At 57.5% G+C, this 15658-nt stretch overlaps 5 protein-coding genes across 5 annotated transcripts; 4 read left to right on the forward strand and 1 right to left on the reverse strand.

Annotated features, from left to right (window-relative positions):
• The first annotated feature begins 659 nt into the window (after positions 1-659).
• PV09_02842 (uncharacterized protein) lies at positions 660-3178 on the forward strand. Its single transcript, XM_016355952.1, has 2 exons — positions 660-1763; positions 1821-3178. Exons 1-2 carry the CDS (start codon positions 1260-1262, stop codon positions 2976-2978), a joined length of 1662 nt encoding a protein of 553 aa, XP_016216258.1. The 5' UTR covers positions 660-1259; the 3' UTR covers positions 2979-3178.
• A 1426-nt stretch (positions 3179-4604) lies between these two features.
• On the forward strand, positions 4605-8339 carry PV09_02843 (uncharacterized protein). The gene is made up of 3 exons (XM_016355953.1): positions 4605-6139; positions 6248-7409; positions 7552-8339. The coding sequence occupies exons 1-3, from the start codon at positions 5419-5421 to the stop codon at positions 7799-7801; spliced, it is 2133 nt and encodes a 710-aa protein (XP_016216259.1). The 5' UTR covers positions 4605-5418; the 3' UTR covers positions 7802-8339.
• Positions 8340-8633: 294 nt separating this feature from the next.
• PV09_02844 (uncharacterized protein) lies at positions 8634-10298 on the forward strand. Its single transcript, XM_016355954.1, has 3 exons — positions 8634-9573; positions 9762-9843; positions 9914-10298. Exons 1-3 carry the CDS (start codon positions 8970-8972, stop codon positions 10017-10019), a joined length of 792 nt encoding a protein of 263 aa, XP_016216260.1. The 5' UTR covers positions 8634-8969; the 3' UTR covers positions 10020-10298.
• A 1045-nt stretch (positions 10299-11343) lies between these two features.
• PV09_02845 (uncharacterized protein) lies at positions 11344-14681 on the forward strand. Its single transcript, XM_016355955.1, has one exon. The coding sequence runs from the start codon at positions 12097-12099 to the stop codon at positions 14248-14250; it is 2154 nt and encodes a 717-aa protein (XP_016216261.1). The 5' UTR covers positions 11344-12096; the 3' UTR covers positions 14251-14681.
• PV09_02846 (uncharacterized protein) lies at positions 14553-15652 on the reverse strand. The gene has a single exon (XM_016355956.1). It carries the CDS (start codon positions 15541-15543, stop codon positions 15097-15099), a length of 447 nt encoding a protein of 148 aa, XP_016216262.1. The 5' UTR covers positions 15544-15652; the 3' UTR covers positions 14553-15096.
• Positions 15653-15658: the final 6 nt, after the last annotated feature.

The raw sequence follows: 15658 nt of genomic DNA on the forward strand, positions 1-15658 counted from the left end.
TTAGTCGTGACTGGGCGTAGGCTCAAGTGAACTTAGCGGACTGATTTAGTTCTAACTCGTCAGCGGAGCCTTGGGCCCCAAAAGCGCCGACCTTTCGTCCCCCTAATAAAGCAGGCGGGCGTGTGCTGCACTCACTTACTCGTCCAGCCCAACTTGCCAGACCGGACAATTTGAGTTTGCTTCTGAGCATGCGCTGCTTGGCAACGCCGCGTATGCACCGTTTTTTTCTCGTCCCCTGAGGCGTCCCTTGTGTGAGAGAACGTTCCTTCTCGTCTCTCCTCGTCGTCTAGTTCGAGCAGTTCGAGTTGTTCTCGCTGCTCCTATCAGACCGTGGAGGGCCTGAATACAACCCCGTGCTGATCTTGGTCGCTCATCCGGTGAGGCCGGCTAGGAATCGTCACACTAGTCCGCAAGGAGCCATTCCAAGTTAATCCAATCCATTGCTTGCTGGGAACATACGACGGAAAGCAGGGGCCGCAGCATGACTGTATTGCCACTGCCTCTGCAGCATGCGCTTGTTGGTGAGGAGTAGATTGTCAGAATACGGGCATTGCTCTCTTTCGGCAATGCACACCGTCAAATGCATGAACGAAGCAGACGTGAGGTGGCTTCTTAGGCCGCATGTACTCAGACGTCGTCACCGCCTTGACCCTATAACAGGCCAGCACTTTGCATCTCGGGTCACCAAAGGTTGGTCCAAGTGCAGATGTCATCCGCTCGCTGTCGGCCAGAAAGGCAAGGACGCGGCCAATTCATGGCTCTGCACGCTCCGGACGTTGGAACCTTGCTTCGCGCACCCTCTGGCAGTTCCCATGCATGCTCGCCACTGGATCAGACCTGTAGCACGCGACCTTTGTTTTTCAAACCCCCTCTTTCATCGAAAGCGTTGATTCTTCGAGAATGCGTCATCACCAACAAACCTAGTCAAGATGGAAGGGTTGTGTAGAGCTGGGGCGGTGCAGTTATCTTCCTCGACGTATTCCATGAACATGCAACCAATCAAACAGCTGTTATTCTTGCTGCCTGTAACTCGCTAACCTCTCAACCCTGCGGCTGGCCAAGAGATACTCCGTACTGAGAGTGGGATACAGAGATAGCTTGTGGACTCTACACTTTAACTCGCAACCTCTGTCCGCCCTCAGTTCGTTGTATCCTGTCCCACTGCTGTCCATTGCTACTAGGAATTGATTTTTTTTGTCAGGTAGGAGAAGAAAAATAGACCGCACCAGCTGTCGGCATATTATGAGAGCTCGACAAACATGGCGAGATCTAGACATGGATATGACGCTCTTTCAATGCACACCTTGGACGACGAAGATCCTGAGACCATTGCATCCGATAGGAATACGTCCGCTACCTTGATCGATTACGGAAAAGAACCAAATGTTGCAGCGAAGGAAGTGCCCCCGTCCTCACCGACCAGATCGTCCTTCTCCTCGTCGCCCCAAGTAACGGCGATGGACTGGACGCCCGATACCATGTCTGAGTTTTCGCAAGAGACTGCGCCCTTGCTTGGGGACGAGACTCCACCTCCAGAGTACCAGAGCCCCCGAACAAGTTTGGTGGTCCAGCAGCTGCCTCGTACCATTGGAGCGACGGTTCTTGAGTCGATTCGCTCTCGGAGATCGCGTCACAGGCGCAAGGATATTTGCGAGAACGAAGAGTGCAGACGCCGCCACAAGAAACTGATTGTGATGCATGTCTTCCTGGCTATATTCGTGGTGTCTACCGTCGTATCCTTCATCTGCGTGTCTTCGGTCAGGGTAAGTGCAGCGATTCTCGTCCACTTCCTGGACGTGGTTACTGATGGCTACGACTAGAAACATAAGCACAATTCGCAGACTAATCCGGTCTTGCCGAAATGGGCCCAGGACTGCCCCAACGATGATCGTTACAACTACTACTCCTTTGATGAAGTTCACGACCTGGAGATATCCGAGCACTCGCGACGTGCTTTCAAAGGCACGGTCAACATCCTCCCTGCCCTTCCAGGTCAATCTGTCGACCTCGTCATAAAGGTGCTGCCCAAGACGAAGCCCTTCACGCTCAGGGTGAACAACCGCAACGTTGATCAGTTGGGCAGCCATGTCTCACGCAGCAAAGTAGGCGCACGCTCTCCAGGCCTTGAGAAGCGTCGGCGCTGTAACTCTGCGAACGTGATACTCCACTTTCGCGAGGGCGTCACTCTCACCAATCTAGCGTTGCGCACATCCGGCGGCAAGATCCAAGTCCACAGTGCGCTACGTGTCACAAACGCCACAATCATCACCACCAAGACGGCGCAGATCGAAGCCTCGCAGTTCTTAAATACTCGGGAGACCTACATCTCGTCCGGTAGCTCATCCGTGCGCGGAACCTTCAAGCTTTACGACGTGCTGTCGATCCAGTCCACGTCCGGAAGCATAGACGTGACAGTCGTCCCGCAGCGGGCCGACAAGGCGCACCTCAAACCAGCCGAGCTGGCTATCACTTCGGTCAGCGGTAGCATCCGGCTCAAGACGAAGGGTGATAGGCCGCGACGCGAGTACCTGACCACGATTGAAAGCAGAGACGGCATGATACAGGGTAGCGTGCTGCACGGCAGCAAGACGTCGATCAAGAGTATCTCAGGGATGGTCGATGTCGAGGTGTTGCCGCAGCTGATCGGTACGGGGGTCTCGTCGGCTTCGCAGCTGAATGTAGAGACGACGTCGGGCAGGCAGCAGGTGACGTTGCGTGGCCCTGCCTTTGGGACGGCGCTGGGGCGGATGAACAGCAGGCACGTCTCATCGTCGGGGGCGCTGCAGCTGTCGTACCCTATGGCGTGGGCCGGAAAAATCAGCGGCGAGAGCTCAAGCGGTGCGATCGACGTGGATGGGCAGGGCGTCAATGTCATCGAGAAGAGCGAGCATCATGTGAAGGCGGAGAAGGGCGAGGGAGACAGCCTGTTGGCGTTCAGGACGGAGAGCGGGAGTGCACGAGTGCGATTCGAGCTGTGAACTGGCCCTTCTCGCTCTTTTTGATTACTTACTCGGCGAAGGGAAAGCACGTAGCGTTGCGTGTTTGGACGAGGACGCCCTTCGTCCGGGATATGGGAAAACCGTCATTGGGACTTGATGCGGGAGGGACGCATTCTCTGGATCACTGCGAACGTACATACATATACATGTATATATTTGTAACATGTTGAACGACGAAGTCCGCTTTCTGAGCTCCGCACGTGTGCCACAATTCGTCGGCGGCGTTCCAAGGAACAGACCGACGGTGTTCCGCTCCCCCTTTTCCCCGTCATCCCAGGCCGCGTGAATCCTGTGATGTTCAACAGCATAACACACAATGGCGTAGAGACAGCGAGGGTGGTCGAGATGCAGGAGAAGACCTGCAAAAGTCGAATGCGGTAGGGACGAGAAGGGCGGGCAGGGCAGGGCAGGAAGACGAGACGGAATTCGAGCAACGGACAAATGTTTCGACAAAAGATCTCAGAAGCTCGGTGTGGGTTCTTTGCGGAGAGAACGAGGTCAAAAGTGAAAGAGCCAAAGGAGTACACTTCTCACGCGGTGATGGAAGGCTCAAGAGCCTGACTTGTTAACTCCAGCAACAAGCCGTGGGGTCTGCAAATAGCAGACGCGTGAGAGATGCTGCGCAGAGAGGGTCGAGAGAACCTCGTGGGCTTGCTGTCACTGACAGCGGTAATCTTACAGGCTCAGGCGGTGCGTGAGTGCGCGAGGCAGGGACGGTACGCGGGTGGCTGCCTAGGGAGAGTGGAGGAGGAAGAGATCATGGCTCGAATAAGAAGCGTCGAGAGACGAGACAGAGAAGTCGACGCTGGGCATTTGCAAGCGGCGGGACGCAAAACAAGCGCTACAGGTTGAGTGGAGCGTGTCTTCGTCGGAAACGGAGCGTTCGACACGGCAGAGGCAGAATGCTCGCTCAGACATGTCAACAATGACGTTTGTCCTGTCGTTGTCGTGACGACTGACGGGGGAGCGAGGAAAGTGAGGGAAAAGGGGGTGGAGGAAGGGTGGGGGAACCACAGAACGGGAGGAACGAACAGGCTCGACGGCGGCGGTTAGCGCGGGCCCGGGGCCTATGAAAACAAGAAAGAAAAGAAAAAAAAGAAAAAGTCGAAAGACGACGTTGAGGAAGATGGCGGCATGCAGACTGGAGGCGGGGCTTCGTGTGTAGGCATGAGCGAAGGGGAGCATGAAGAGGACGGCTGGAGCCGGGTGGGAGGGAAAGGATCAGGCTTTGGGTGCGCAAACAAAGAAGAAAGCCGGGTCGCGGAGGAGCGAGCAGAGAGAGAGAGAGCAAGAGCGGAGCAGAGCGAGCATGTTCCCACCGCTGCGGGTCGACGTGGACGGGCTCCTTTGTCGTGCTCGCCGGTGCAGACGCTCGTTTCTAGTGGGCGGTTGGGCGGGTTGAGAGCGCTGGCGGGAGCGGGTCACGGCGGCCCAATGGCCCGCTGCAAACGGCGTCGTCGGCGGCCATTCGCTGGCCCGCAGCGCGGCACGCAGCAGCTCGCCGCCGTGGACGCAGCAAAACACGTCCGAACTCTGCGGCTGGTGTCGGCGTGATGTGGTGCACGTAGAATGGACGGCGACTGGAATGCTGATGGCAGCGTCTGTCCCCTTTTGCCAGGCCGTCTCTTGCCTGTGCTCCCGGCCCGTCGCGTCTGCTGCCTTTCGCTTCTGCTTCGTATCGTCACGTCAGGCCGGCCTGCTCGTCAGTTCGGACCGTGGGCAAAGGCAATCACAGAGACGAGCTCCGAGACAGGACGCCAGAGGACAGAGCACAAGGCACGCCTGGCGAGGCCAAGGCCCAGGTCGCCTCGAGGCAAACGCAAGAACCGGCTCGCGAGTAAGCGCAGGCGCAGGAGCAAGCGCATAAGCACGAACGAGCTCGAGAAGCGAAGCTGTGGTTCATGTCGAACCGATTCTTGCTCCTTCGATCGCCTTCCAGAGAACAAGCGCTCCGAGCCCTTGCGTGTGCAGCCCCAGCAACTGAGCCCGGATCCTCACCAAACGAATTTCGACTCTCGCAAGCCACAAGGGAGAAAAAAAAACCCTCGAACGCTGGGGCTTCAGGCTGAGGTCATTCCGGTCTGGTCGCTGCATTGATCGTCTCCCTCTTGACCTCCGTCTCTCCCCTCTCGCACGCTTTGGCTCATTGCAGCAATTCTTTGTTACACGTCAGGAACACTCTGCAACCACACTGCAACCAAGGGGAAAAAAAAGTCCCCCGTCTGAAGCTCGCGTGTACGTGTGCAGGCTGCCGATGCACTAGACTCAAATTATTCTCGGTTACCGATCTTGCGCACCTCGACCAGCGTGTTCCGCTGCGGCCACGGCTCGCTGCCGGAAGGAGAGAGAGAGAGAGCAAAAAAAAAAAAGTAGGATATCAAGACAAGCCTGTTGCTCGGTCGTCCACATCTCGCCGCCCATGAAAAACATATTCAGACCCAAAAGGACGAAGACAGACCCCGACGACGCACCCCCGACCGCAGATCCCCAGCAGCAGCAGCCCGCCGCCACCACGAGCACCCGCACCAGCACCAGCACCAGCACCAGTGCTCGAACCAGCAGTTCCAGTAGTCACGGCCCACGTACCGCTTCTCGCTCGCCCGAGAAAAAGCCCTCGTCCTCATCCGTGTTCAAGCAGTCTACCTCCTCCGGCGACAAGGACCGCCACCGTCGCTCCGATTCGCAGCAAGGCAGCCGGTCCAAGCCCGCGTCTCCCACCAAGAAATCATCTTCTTCCCGCAACAGTCACAGATACGATCCCACCTCACATCCATTGAACCTGCCGCCCGACGAGCTGCGTCGGCTGTCCATGTCCGTCTCCGGCGAGCAGTACCCTCAGCCGCCAGACGGCGGGAGGGAGTTCACAGCCTCGCCCACACCGTCGAGCCCGCAGAGTGCGAACACGCCTGGTGCTTTTCCCACCACAAATGGCTCCAAAGTGAACGGCACGCCCCATCTAGGCGATGGCGAGGCTGCACCGCGCCCACCGCCGCACCGCATTCCCACCAGCCCGCCTCCCTCTCAGAATCCCACAAACCCACCGCCCACCGTACCGATTGATGCGGAGAAGTACAAGGCCGAGGGCAACAAGTTCTTCAAGGCGAAGGATTACGCCAGCGCCGTGCGCGAATACACGAAAGGTAACCACAATGCACTCAAAAATGCATACATTTCCAATTTCACTCGATTCCGCACGCACGACGAAAATAGACAATGCTGACTTTTTTTCTTTCCCCCTTGCGAAACAGCCATCGAAGCAGACCCCAAGAATGCCACATACTACAACAACCGAGCTGCGGCGTACATATCGGCGAACAACTTCCAGGCGGCGCTCGAAGATGCGAAGCGTGCCGACGAGCTGGACCCAGGTAACGCAAAGATCCTGCACAGGCTCGCACGAATATACACAAGCTTGGGACGACCTGACGAAGCGCTTGCCACGTATGATCAGATACAGCCACCTGCCTCGGCCAAGGACAAGGCTCCTGCGATGCAGATGCAGATGCACATAAGACAGGCAAAGCAGCAGCTGGAGGACTCATCGTCGGGCTCGATGATTGTGCATGCGCTCGACCAGGCAGAGAAGGGCCTCGGCATTGGAGTGCCACGGCCACGGAAGTGGGCGCTAATGAGGGGTGAGGCGTTCCTGAAGATGGGCAACGTTAACGCGCTGGGCGAAGCGCAAAATGTGGCCATGTCTCTTCTGCGGAGCAACAGCCGCGATCCGGAGGCGCTCGTGCTACGTGGACGCATTCTGGCGGCACAGGGCGACGCCGACAAAGCGATCCAACACTTCCGGTCCGCGCTCGAGTGCGACCCAGAGTTCAAGAGCGCGATCAAGTTCCTGCGGATGGTGCAGAAGCTGGAGCGCACCAAGGCGGAAGGCAACACACTCTTCAAGACGGGCAAGTACAAGGAAGCCATCGACATCTACTCGCAGGCGCTCGAGATCGACCCGACCAACCGCGTGACCAACTCGAAGATCCTGCAGAACCGAGCACTGTGCTACATCAAGCTTAAGGACTACAAGCCTGCCATTGCGGACTGCACGCGCGCTCTAGAGCTCGACCCGTCGTACACCAAGGCGCGCAAGACCAAGGCCAAGGCCATGGGCGAGGACGGCAACTGGGAAGAGGCGGTGCGCGAGCTGAAGGCGGTTCAGGAGGCAAACCCATCCGAGCCGGGTATTGCACAAGAAATCCGATCCGCGGAGCTGGAGCTGAAGAAGAGCAAGCGCAAGGACTATTACAAGATCTTGGGCGTCGACAAAGACGCGGGCGAGACGGAGATCAAGAGGGCATATCGGAAGCTGGCAATTGTTCACCACCCAGACAAGAACCCGGGCGACGAGGCCGCGGCCGAGCGCTTCAAGGACATAGGCGAGGCGTACGAGTGCCTCAGCGATCCTGCGTATGTACTTTGGCCGAGCAAGTTTTTCGCCTTCCCAATCTTCCCTACCCTTTTCTTTTCGTTCAATTCATTTTTCCTCCTCACATCCGCCTGGCCTAATGTGTTTGCTTAAGAACTAGTTTGCTGACTAGGTGTGGAACAGGAAGCGACAGCGATACGACTCTGGTGTCGACCTTCAAGATCCAGAAGACATGTTCGGAGGCGGCATGAGCGGCTTCCAAGGAGGCCACGTAAACATTGACCCGGCAATGCTATTCAACATGATGGGCGGCATGGGCGGCGCCGGTGGTGGACCCGGTGGTTTCTCTTTCTCAACAGGACCCGGCGGATTCGGTGGCATGCCTGGCGGCAACCGACGAGGCGGGTTCCCAGGAGGAGGATTCCCCTTCTAGAGCTGTGAAAATGGTCGTTACCTCGATTTTCCTGCTTTGCTTTTTTATTCCCAAATAAAAAGTCGAGAGACAGCGGGTGCACTTAGCAGATGATTTTGACAGCTTGTGGGAGGTGTTTTGCCGTTAGCGGATGATCGCGGGCAGCTGCGCTGATGGATGTACAGGTCAATTTGGGCTCCGGCAAAGGCTGCGGCGTTTTGATCTTTTTTTTTCTCCTTTTGCTTTCCACATGTGTGTTCTGATTCGGTTCGACGGCTTCTCGCTTGTGTTTTCTCCTTTCTACTTTGTATCCTTTGATTTCCCGAGAGCACTGGCATAGGGATCTGATAGAGGGAGAATGTGCAGCATTTGCAGGCGTTTCTGAAAGGCAGCCGCGGCTCAGAAATAGAACAAATCTCAGAAAGAGTCTTGTACGAGCGAGCTCAGTCCGGAAACACAACATTCGATGGCTGCTCGTGACGTCGTTTTTCTCTTCTACTCTACTACGCTCAACTAGAAGTCAACCATGTGGTTTGGCTAGACAGCCCACGGATGCGTTGAACATCGTTGCTATGTGCCGAAATGCACAAACGATAGAGGAGATACCTAAGCGGCGCAACATGATCTCAGTCCCAGTCCAGTATCGAAACCGAGAGAGAGAGTGTGTGTGTGCTCAGAGTTAAACATAGGCTGAGCCTGATGGGGTCATTACTGTGGATTGTGGGAATTAGCCCAATCAAAAGCACAAAGACGATACCCCAGACCAGCGCGCGCTTCGTCCCTGTCGGTGGCGCAAAAAGGGCAAGGCCCCAGCTTCAGCGGGAGGTGGAAGAGGGGGCGAGTGGGTAAGAACCCAAAACAAATAAAATCAACGTCCAGGCAAAGTTTCTCATCCGCCGCGTCCGCAAACCAGGAACCCAACTCACATCATCCCACCACAGTCGACCCGTCGCACGCGCATCGCTCCCTATCTTCCCATCTCTCGCTGCTCCCCTTACGCCATTGCAAAGGTCCCCGCTCCGTGTGGACGCGAGCGAGAGGAAAGGCAAAGGAAAAGGGAAAAAAAAGAGAAGCTTCGCTGCTTGGCCCTTACGCAATCAGGCGCCAGGAGACAAAGCACAGGAAAGAAGGAGGTAAAAGGGAAAAAAAAAGAAGGCAAATAATATAAAAAGAAGGAATAGGAGTGACGATGGTCTCGACGCGCAACCACCCGAAGAACTTCCCCCCGCCCGACCTGTCGCCTACCAAGGCGTCGCCGAGCAAGCGGGCGGCGCGCTCCTCGACCGCGGTGACGGAGGACGCGCCCGCGGACGGCTCGGTGGTGTCCTCGCCGCGGCCGCGCGCCCGCTCGATCGCCACCACCTGGTCGCACGCGCCCACGGGCCTCACCCAGCTGTGGCTGCTCGTCAGCGTGCCGCTCGTCGTCTGGGACACGGGCTACATGCTGGGGCGGCCGCACACGATGCCCGGCGGCCGCCTTCACTGGCCGCTGTACGTGCCGTACGCGCTGTACGGCACCGTCGACTACGTCTACGGCTTCCCGCACCTCGACCGCCGCGAGGGCTTCGGCCCCGCCCAGGCCCTCTGCAACGCGGTCGAGACGGTCATGTACCTCGTCTACGCCTACCTCGCCTTCCGCTACGGTCGCTCGGAGACGGCCGTACCCGGCTCGGGCCTCTCGCTCGCCAGCCTCGGGTTCGCGCCCCGGAAGATCGTCGGGCGGGAGGCCGGCCTGGCGGCGCTGCTTGGCTTTGCAGCGGCGGTCATGACCTTTTGGAAGACGGTGCTTTACTGTGGGTTTTCGCCTTCCTTTACATTCTTTTTTTTTTCTTTCAATATAAATATTGTTTTGAGACTCGTCAATTTCTAAAACCATGTGTTTCGATTCGTCGCCTTCATTCCTTCCTCCCTTGCTTGCTTTCGTCTCTCTTCCTCGTCTGGAAGCTGCCAAATCCACTGACGTGTGTGTTCTTTCGTCCAGGGCTGATCGAGTTCTACAACGGATTCCAGAACATCGGGCACAACCCCATCGATCGCCTTATCCTGCTGTGGATCATTCCAAAGTGAGTTCAGAACCCAGGGCCTCTCTTGCCCATCACCGTTCCCTTTCGTTCCTTCTGACCAAGGCGATAGTGGCGCGTGGCTGGTAGGCGCCGGCTACATGATGTACGCGTGCGGCTCTGACATTCTGCGAGGCCTGGAAATGGCAGCAGGTTTGCCCCACAAGAAGGAAGTATAGAAGCGAGCATGCGTCTAGCCTCAAGGCAGACAAACGTGAGATCTCATCCCGCGTATAGCTCACCCCCATCTGGCGTATCTTCCGCACGGCAACTCCCTGTTCAGGCAAATGCAGGATTGCTCATGGGCTGGCCCTGGCTTTTTATTCAGTTTTTGATGGACGACGTGAAGACGCTACTCTGTTTGAAGCCAAGACAAAGAACACTTGAGATTCTCCTACAATCGCTGATACCCATTTTCGAGTTTTTGCCATGGTCGGTCCATTTCTAGCAGACGGGGGGGGGGGGGAGGAATTTGCGACGTTTGGCATCTGAATCACTTGAGATTTAACGAAGACGGCACTTTAATTGCATACAGGTCTGTATGGAAGCTTAAAAGAAAATACAAGGCAAAAGTTGGGATGGGCTGCAATGATGGCGCCTTTGGAAATAAGAGCAGATTCAGACCCATATATTAGATGCTCATTTGCTCGTGTTCTGACTGCCTTCTTCTCGACATGACGGGGGTAATATCGACCTCGAATGAACCTGTCCTCGGGACTTGCCCTCATTCTGGTTCAGATCGGGATTGTCAGCAAGAGGATTCACGTCCTGAGGACAGACCGGATTGCAACTGAGCGATCGAGCCGCGGCTTCAGGGGTAAGGGCCACAAGAGGTAAGCTTTCGATGCCCGGCGCCGCGACAGGTACAAGAGCCAGCACGCGATGACGACCACCGAGAGTGCGTGCTGGTGCCTCACCGTGCCGGCATCCGCATTGCGGAGTAATCCTGGGGAGAGTCGGTACGGGGTAGGCTTGCGCGATGGCCGCAGGAGCACTCTAGCGGGCATCCTTCCTCTTTTTCTAGAAGGTCGCTGGGGCAGTAAGCAGGGACGCGCCGCGGTGAAAGAGTCGCCCCCATCGAACGAGGACGGGCGCACTCGAACGACGCTTGCCCAATCATCTCGGTGTTTCCCGTCCGCAGCGTGTCCGCCTGTGAGCCAGAGCGTCCGTTCCGGCGAGGGAGCCCCAGTGCGGCATTACTCTGCTGCCCCATGCGATCGCGTCGCTTCTGCGGGTGCTTGTGCGGACCTGACGGGCGCCGCAGCTGAGATACTGCACCAGCGATGCAGGGAGCGCCGGCTCCAGCAACGTTGCATCCAGCGCTGCGATTCGGCCGTCGATTGGGCCCAGCGTGAGAGAGAGAGTGTGGGAGTGTGCGTGCGGGTGGGTGGGTTGGTGTCAGCGACCCGCACAAGCTTCTGCGTTAATGCACCACGGCTTCCCTGCATGGTGCTACTGGGCGTCGCTGCTCGGGGCGTGTGAGCAGGTAATAAAAGTCACGCATCCTCCTCCGGCTGCTGGCGTGCAGGTCCTTCTGACCTCTTGAATGTTTCACGCCCGCGAGCACACGACGATCTGATCGGTCTTTTCAGCCTTTGATAAGACGCCGCAGGACTTGACCTCGTGCTCTGTCGCGCGGCCTTGCGAAAGAGACCCCACCATTCGTTTGTCGATCCCGCTGTTTCGGCTATGGTCCCGACAAGGCCTGCATTGCGCCAATCGATAACACGATAAGCCGAGCGACGAACTGCCTCGCTCCAGCAGAGCCTGAGCCAGCACAACTGGTCTGCGGCAATTACCACGCTGCGCTGCTCGTGTCCGAGCACGAGAGAAAGAAGTGCGGACACAGTCAGCGCCACTGGAAGACGCTTTGGTCGGGCAGACTTGTTCAGAGCGGACCTGTCAAGACGAAATACCGCAGCCAGACGAGTCCCCACAGCGCCCCGCTCACACGTCCGGACCCTTGGCCGTCCCCGTCGTCTTCATAAACTCCCTCCAGAGAGGTCCGGCAACGTTCCGCGAACAAAGAGAACGGGAGCAGCTTCGTTCGCAGCTTGAATCGCACACACGCTGCTCGCCCCCGTTTCACCCCTACCGACCTCTTAAGGCTTACTCATCCCTGCGAGCAAGCAAATACAGTCGCTTGTGAGCGCTCCCCGAGCCAAGGTACACCCGCTCACGCGGTCGTATACTATCTCGAACAGTGTCTCACGCGGTCCTACCCGGGTTCTGTCTCTCGACAGCCCAACCACAACCATGAGCGCGATGGATCTTGGCGAGGCCGCTCCGGCGTCTATAGATGCCATTGTGCATGCCACTCCAGAGGAGGTGTCTGCAGATATGCCTCAGCCGTCCCATCCCGCTCCCCAAGAGTCAGAGGGCCCAACCAAGCTGAAGGGGCGAGCACGTCTGCTTCGCAGTCTCCAACGCATGTCCTCGTCGCCGTCGCTGGCGAGAATGAGGTCCGGCACGTCCTCCGCATACAGGTCCGGCGGCAAGGCGAGTGTCTCGTGCATTTCCCTGTCTTCCTCGGCGAGCCCGTACAGCGTCTCGAATAGCAGCTCGTACGATTCCGAACTCTCCCCACAATTCTCTACAGCGCCTACCTCTGTTAACGGCACGCCGCAGCCGGCCACGCCAACCGGCTACTTTCGTCCGCGAGCCCGCACGGTGGGCAGAGACACGCCCACCTCCGTGGGACTCCCTGCTGAATTCCGCCCCACATCCGCCATGGGGCAGTGTACATCTGTCAACGGTGAAGATTACTTTTCCCGACCGGTGACCAAGCCAAAGGCACCGGCGTTGAAGAGAAGGGAGAACTTCAATTTCTGGAACGACATGCCGTACGAATTACGCATACAGATCCTGAGCTACTTGGAACCTAGGGAGGTGGTTCGGTGCTCGAGGATATCCAAAACTTGGCACAAACTGTGCTTTGATGGTCAGCTCTGGCGCAGGCTGGACACATCCCAGTATTACAGGGACATTCCGGGCGACGCTCTCGTCAAGGTCATCGCGTCTGCCGGCCCGTTCGTGCGAGACTTGAACCTCCGGGGTTGCGTGCAGCTAAAGGAAAAGTGGAACGTGAAGGGCATGGAGCTGGCTGATGCGTGCCAGAATTTGGAGAACTTCTCCCTGGAAGGATGTCTCATCGATCGATCTTCCATTCACTGTTTTCTCTACCAGAACAGCCGCTTGGTGCATATCAATCTGTCCGGGCTACCGGGCGCCACCAACCACGCAATGAGGATCATTGCGGACCACTGCCCAAAGGTTGAACATCTGAACGTGACCTGGTGCTGCAATGTCAACACTCGCGGTTTACGCAAGGTCGTTGAAAAATGCCCTAACCTGAAGGATCTTCGTGCCGGCGAGGTGCAAGGCTGGGATGACACGGATTTCATGTTCGAGCTGTTCAAGCGCAACACCTTGGAGCGGCTGCTCCTGACTAGCTGCGGAACCCTCACGGATGAGTCTCTGTCTGTGCTTCTGGAAGGCATCGACAGTGAGTACGACTATCTCAGCGGACGCGTCCTGGTGCCGCCACGCAAGCTCAAGCATCTGGATCTCACCCACTGCCGTGGCCTCACGGAAGCTGGCGTGAAAAAGCTGGCTCACACCTGCCCGAACATGGAGGGTCTGCAGCTTTCGAAGTGCCCTGGAGTGACCGACGCAGCGCTCTGCGAGATCCTTCCTACGATGCCTAATCTCACGCACCTGGATCTTGATGAGATCGAGGGCCTTTCGAACCAGTGCTTGCAGACTCTGGCTAGCGCGCCGTGTCAGAACAGTCTCGTACACCTCAGCATAAACTATTGTGAGAACCTTGGCGACTCAGGCATGCTTCCGGTCATCAAGACGTGTACCAAGCTCGCATCTCTGGAGATGGACAACACAAAGATATCGGATCTCGTCCTCACCGAGGCAGCAGCTATGGTGCGGACGCGCTCGCGTCTCGCGGGCAGCGGACTTACTGCTAAAGAGAGACCCAGGGTCAGCCTGCGCCTTGTGGCGTATGACTGCACGAATGTGACCTGGAGCGGCGTTCGCGAGATCCTCTCGCGTAACGCGGAGCCGACACGCACACCCGGCACAAACCTCGTCACGTACCCGCGCGAGATCATTCAACTGAAGTGTTTCTACAACTGGCAGCCCACCGTCGAAGAGCACACCAAGCGCGTCATGCGCGGCGACTTCATTGCTGCGAGGCGCCTCGAGCAGAAGTGGGCGGACTACATGATTGCGAATGAGGAGGCGAGCGCGAGCGGTGGCGGAGCGAGGCGCAGAAGACGACGGGCCAGGGAGGCCCAAATGATGCATGCGGACGAGGAGGACGGAGGCATGGCTGGCACGGGCATCGGTCGACGACGAAGAGCTCGGAGTGGACCAGGAGGTTGCGTTGTCATGTGAATATTCTTTCCCTCGATTTTGCTCGTCTCTCCTTTTTTGACTTTTCTCCACTCGCCTCTGAACTTGGCCATGGATTTCCTGGTCGTTTTGCTCTTCTTTTCATCTTGGAAATGAGAGGCGCGTTCGGAGACGCCCAAGCCCTGCTCATCTGTTTGATGATTTCCTTGTTTTCCACTTGCACGGCGATTCTGTTTATTTGTGCATATCGAGGGTACTTGGCGGATTGTAGGGCAGTGATTGGACTGGCGTTCATCAGAGGAGCGGCATCGGGATAATGGGATACTGGACTTGCACAAAGTTGGTGGCACGTGATGCTGATTTAGATTGCATGTGTGGACAGTTGCCCTGCGCTCCGCTCGCCTGGAGCGGAGCTTGTGCGGGTGACCTGCTCCATCTAATTCTGGGAGATGTACTGATTCGTAGAATGCCTGAATCGATGTCATCTGCTTGAATACTTTACGATCCTCCCATCCCTTTCGTCCTCCCATTCTTAAACCGCTGCGCTGTGCCGTGGCTAGCCGCCTAAACGGCATGGGCGATCTGAGAACCGTAAAGCTCGCCTCTGGAGCTTACAACAGTTGAAGCATATTGCAAACATCAACCTGTTACTTTCATAAATATATATATCAAGCCCGGCATTCTGCTCTCATGAAATCATGGCCCAGATCGGAGAGATGGCCCAACCCACCGCCAACCCCCTACCACTCCGACCTCTGAACCTTCTGAACAGATTTCATGTTCATGTCGTGTAAGCGTGTTCGATCTCGGTGTGAACGGGGTGCCAGCCATTCGAGACGCCGGTGCAAAACGACGCAGACGGGCGCCGTTCGCCCTCGAGCCTGCCGTTCACTTCCCCAGCTCCTGCAGCCGCCTGCCCAGGGCCCTGCGTTCCGTCTCGTACTGGGCCTCGAGCTTCTTGATCTCCTCGTCGACGCCCTCGTTGACCTTGAGCGCCTCGTCCCGCTTCTTGGCCCGCGCCTCCGCCTCGCGCGTCAGCCGCCCGATCTCCTCGTCCAGGTGCGCCTTGAACGCCTTGCGCGTGCCGAACTTCTGCGCGTCGATCAGCGCCTGCGCTTCCGCCTTGGCCACCTCCAGGTCCACGGGCACCTGCTGCGACGCCAGCTCGGACGCCGTCGACTGCTCCGACAGCAGCGCCGACGTGGCGAAGTCCTCTTGCGCGGCCGAGTAGGGACGCTCGTCGGTTGGAGAACCCGCCGCCGCCGCCGCCTCGGCGTGCGTCGCCGACGTGGGCGTTCGGATCGGCATCGTGATATCTGCACCCGCGACGGTCATTGCTCGGAGTCTCCAGCTGTAAACGTGCAGTCCGGACGCTGGGCGTGATACAGCAGTTCAAAAATGCGGTCACGGATTTTCTCGCTGTTGTGGTTCTTTCATGGCGTTGTAATTA

The sequence above is a fragment of the Verruconis gallopava genome (assembly GCF_000836295.1).
Source record: "Verruconis gallopava strain CBS 43764 unplaced genomic scaffold supercont1.7, whole genome shotgun sequence".
Classification (NCBI taxonomy): domain Eukaryota; kingdom Fungi; phylum Ascomycota; class Dothideomycetes; order Venturiales; family Sympoventuriaceae; genus Verruconis; species Verruconis gallopava.

Bases quoted from the DNA above. Each gene is read 5' to 3' on its own strand.
- PV09_02842 (XM_016355952.1), top strand. From the start codon at position 1,260: ATGGCGAGATCTAGACATGGATATGACGCTCTTTCAATGCACACCTTG. The intron at 1,764-1,820 runs GTAAGTGCAGCG...GGCTACGACTAG, and splicing joins TCTGCGTGTCTTCGGTCAGG to AAACATAAGCACAATTCGCA.
- PV09_02843 (XM_016355953.1), top strand. From the start codon at position 5,419: ATGAAAAACATATTCAGACCCAAAAGGACGAAGACAGACCCCGACGAC. The intron at 6,140-6,247 runs GTAACCACAATG...CTTGCGAAACAG, and splicing joins CGTGCGCGAATACACGAAAG to CCATCGAAGCAGACCCCAAG. The intron at 7,410-7,551 runs GTATGTACTTTG...GGTGTGGAACAG, and splicing joins GAGTGCCTCAGCGATCCTGC to GAAGCGACAGCGATACGACT.
- PV09_02844 (XM_016355954.1), top strand. From the start codon at position 8,970: ATGGTCTCGACGCGCAACCACCCGAAGAACTTCCCCCCGCCCGACCTG. The intron at 9,574-9,761 runs GTGGGTTTTCGC...TCTTTCGTCCAG, and splicing joins TTGGAAGACGGTGCTTTACT to GGCTGATCGAGTTCTACAAC. The intron at 9,844-9,913 runs GTGAGTTCAGAA...CCAAGGCGATAG, and splicing joins CTGCTGTGGATCATTCCAAA to TGGCGCGTGGCTGGTAGGCG.
- PV09_02845 (XM_016355955.1), top strand. From the start codon at position 12,097: ATGAGCGCGATGGATCTTGGCGAGGCCGCTCCGGCGTCTATAGATGCC.
- PV09_02846 (XM_016355956.1), bottom strand. From the start codon at position 15,543: ATGACCGTCGCGGGTGCAGATATCACGATGCCGATCCGAACGCCCACG.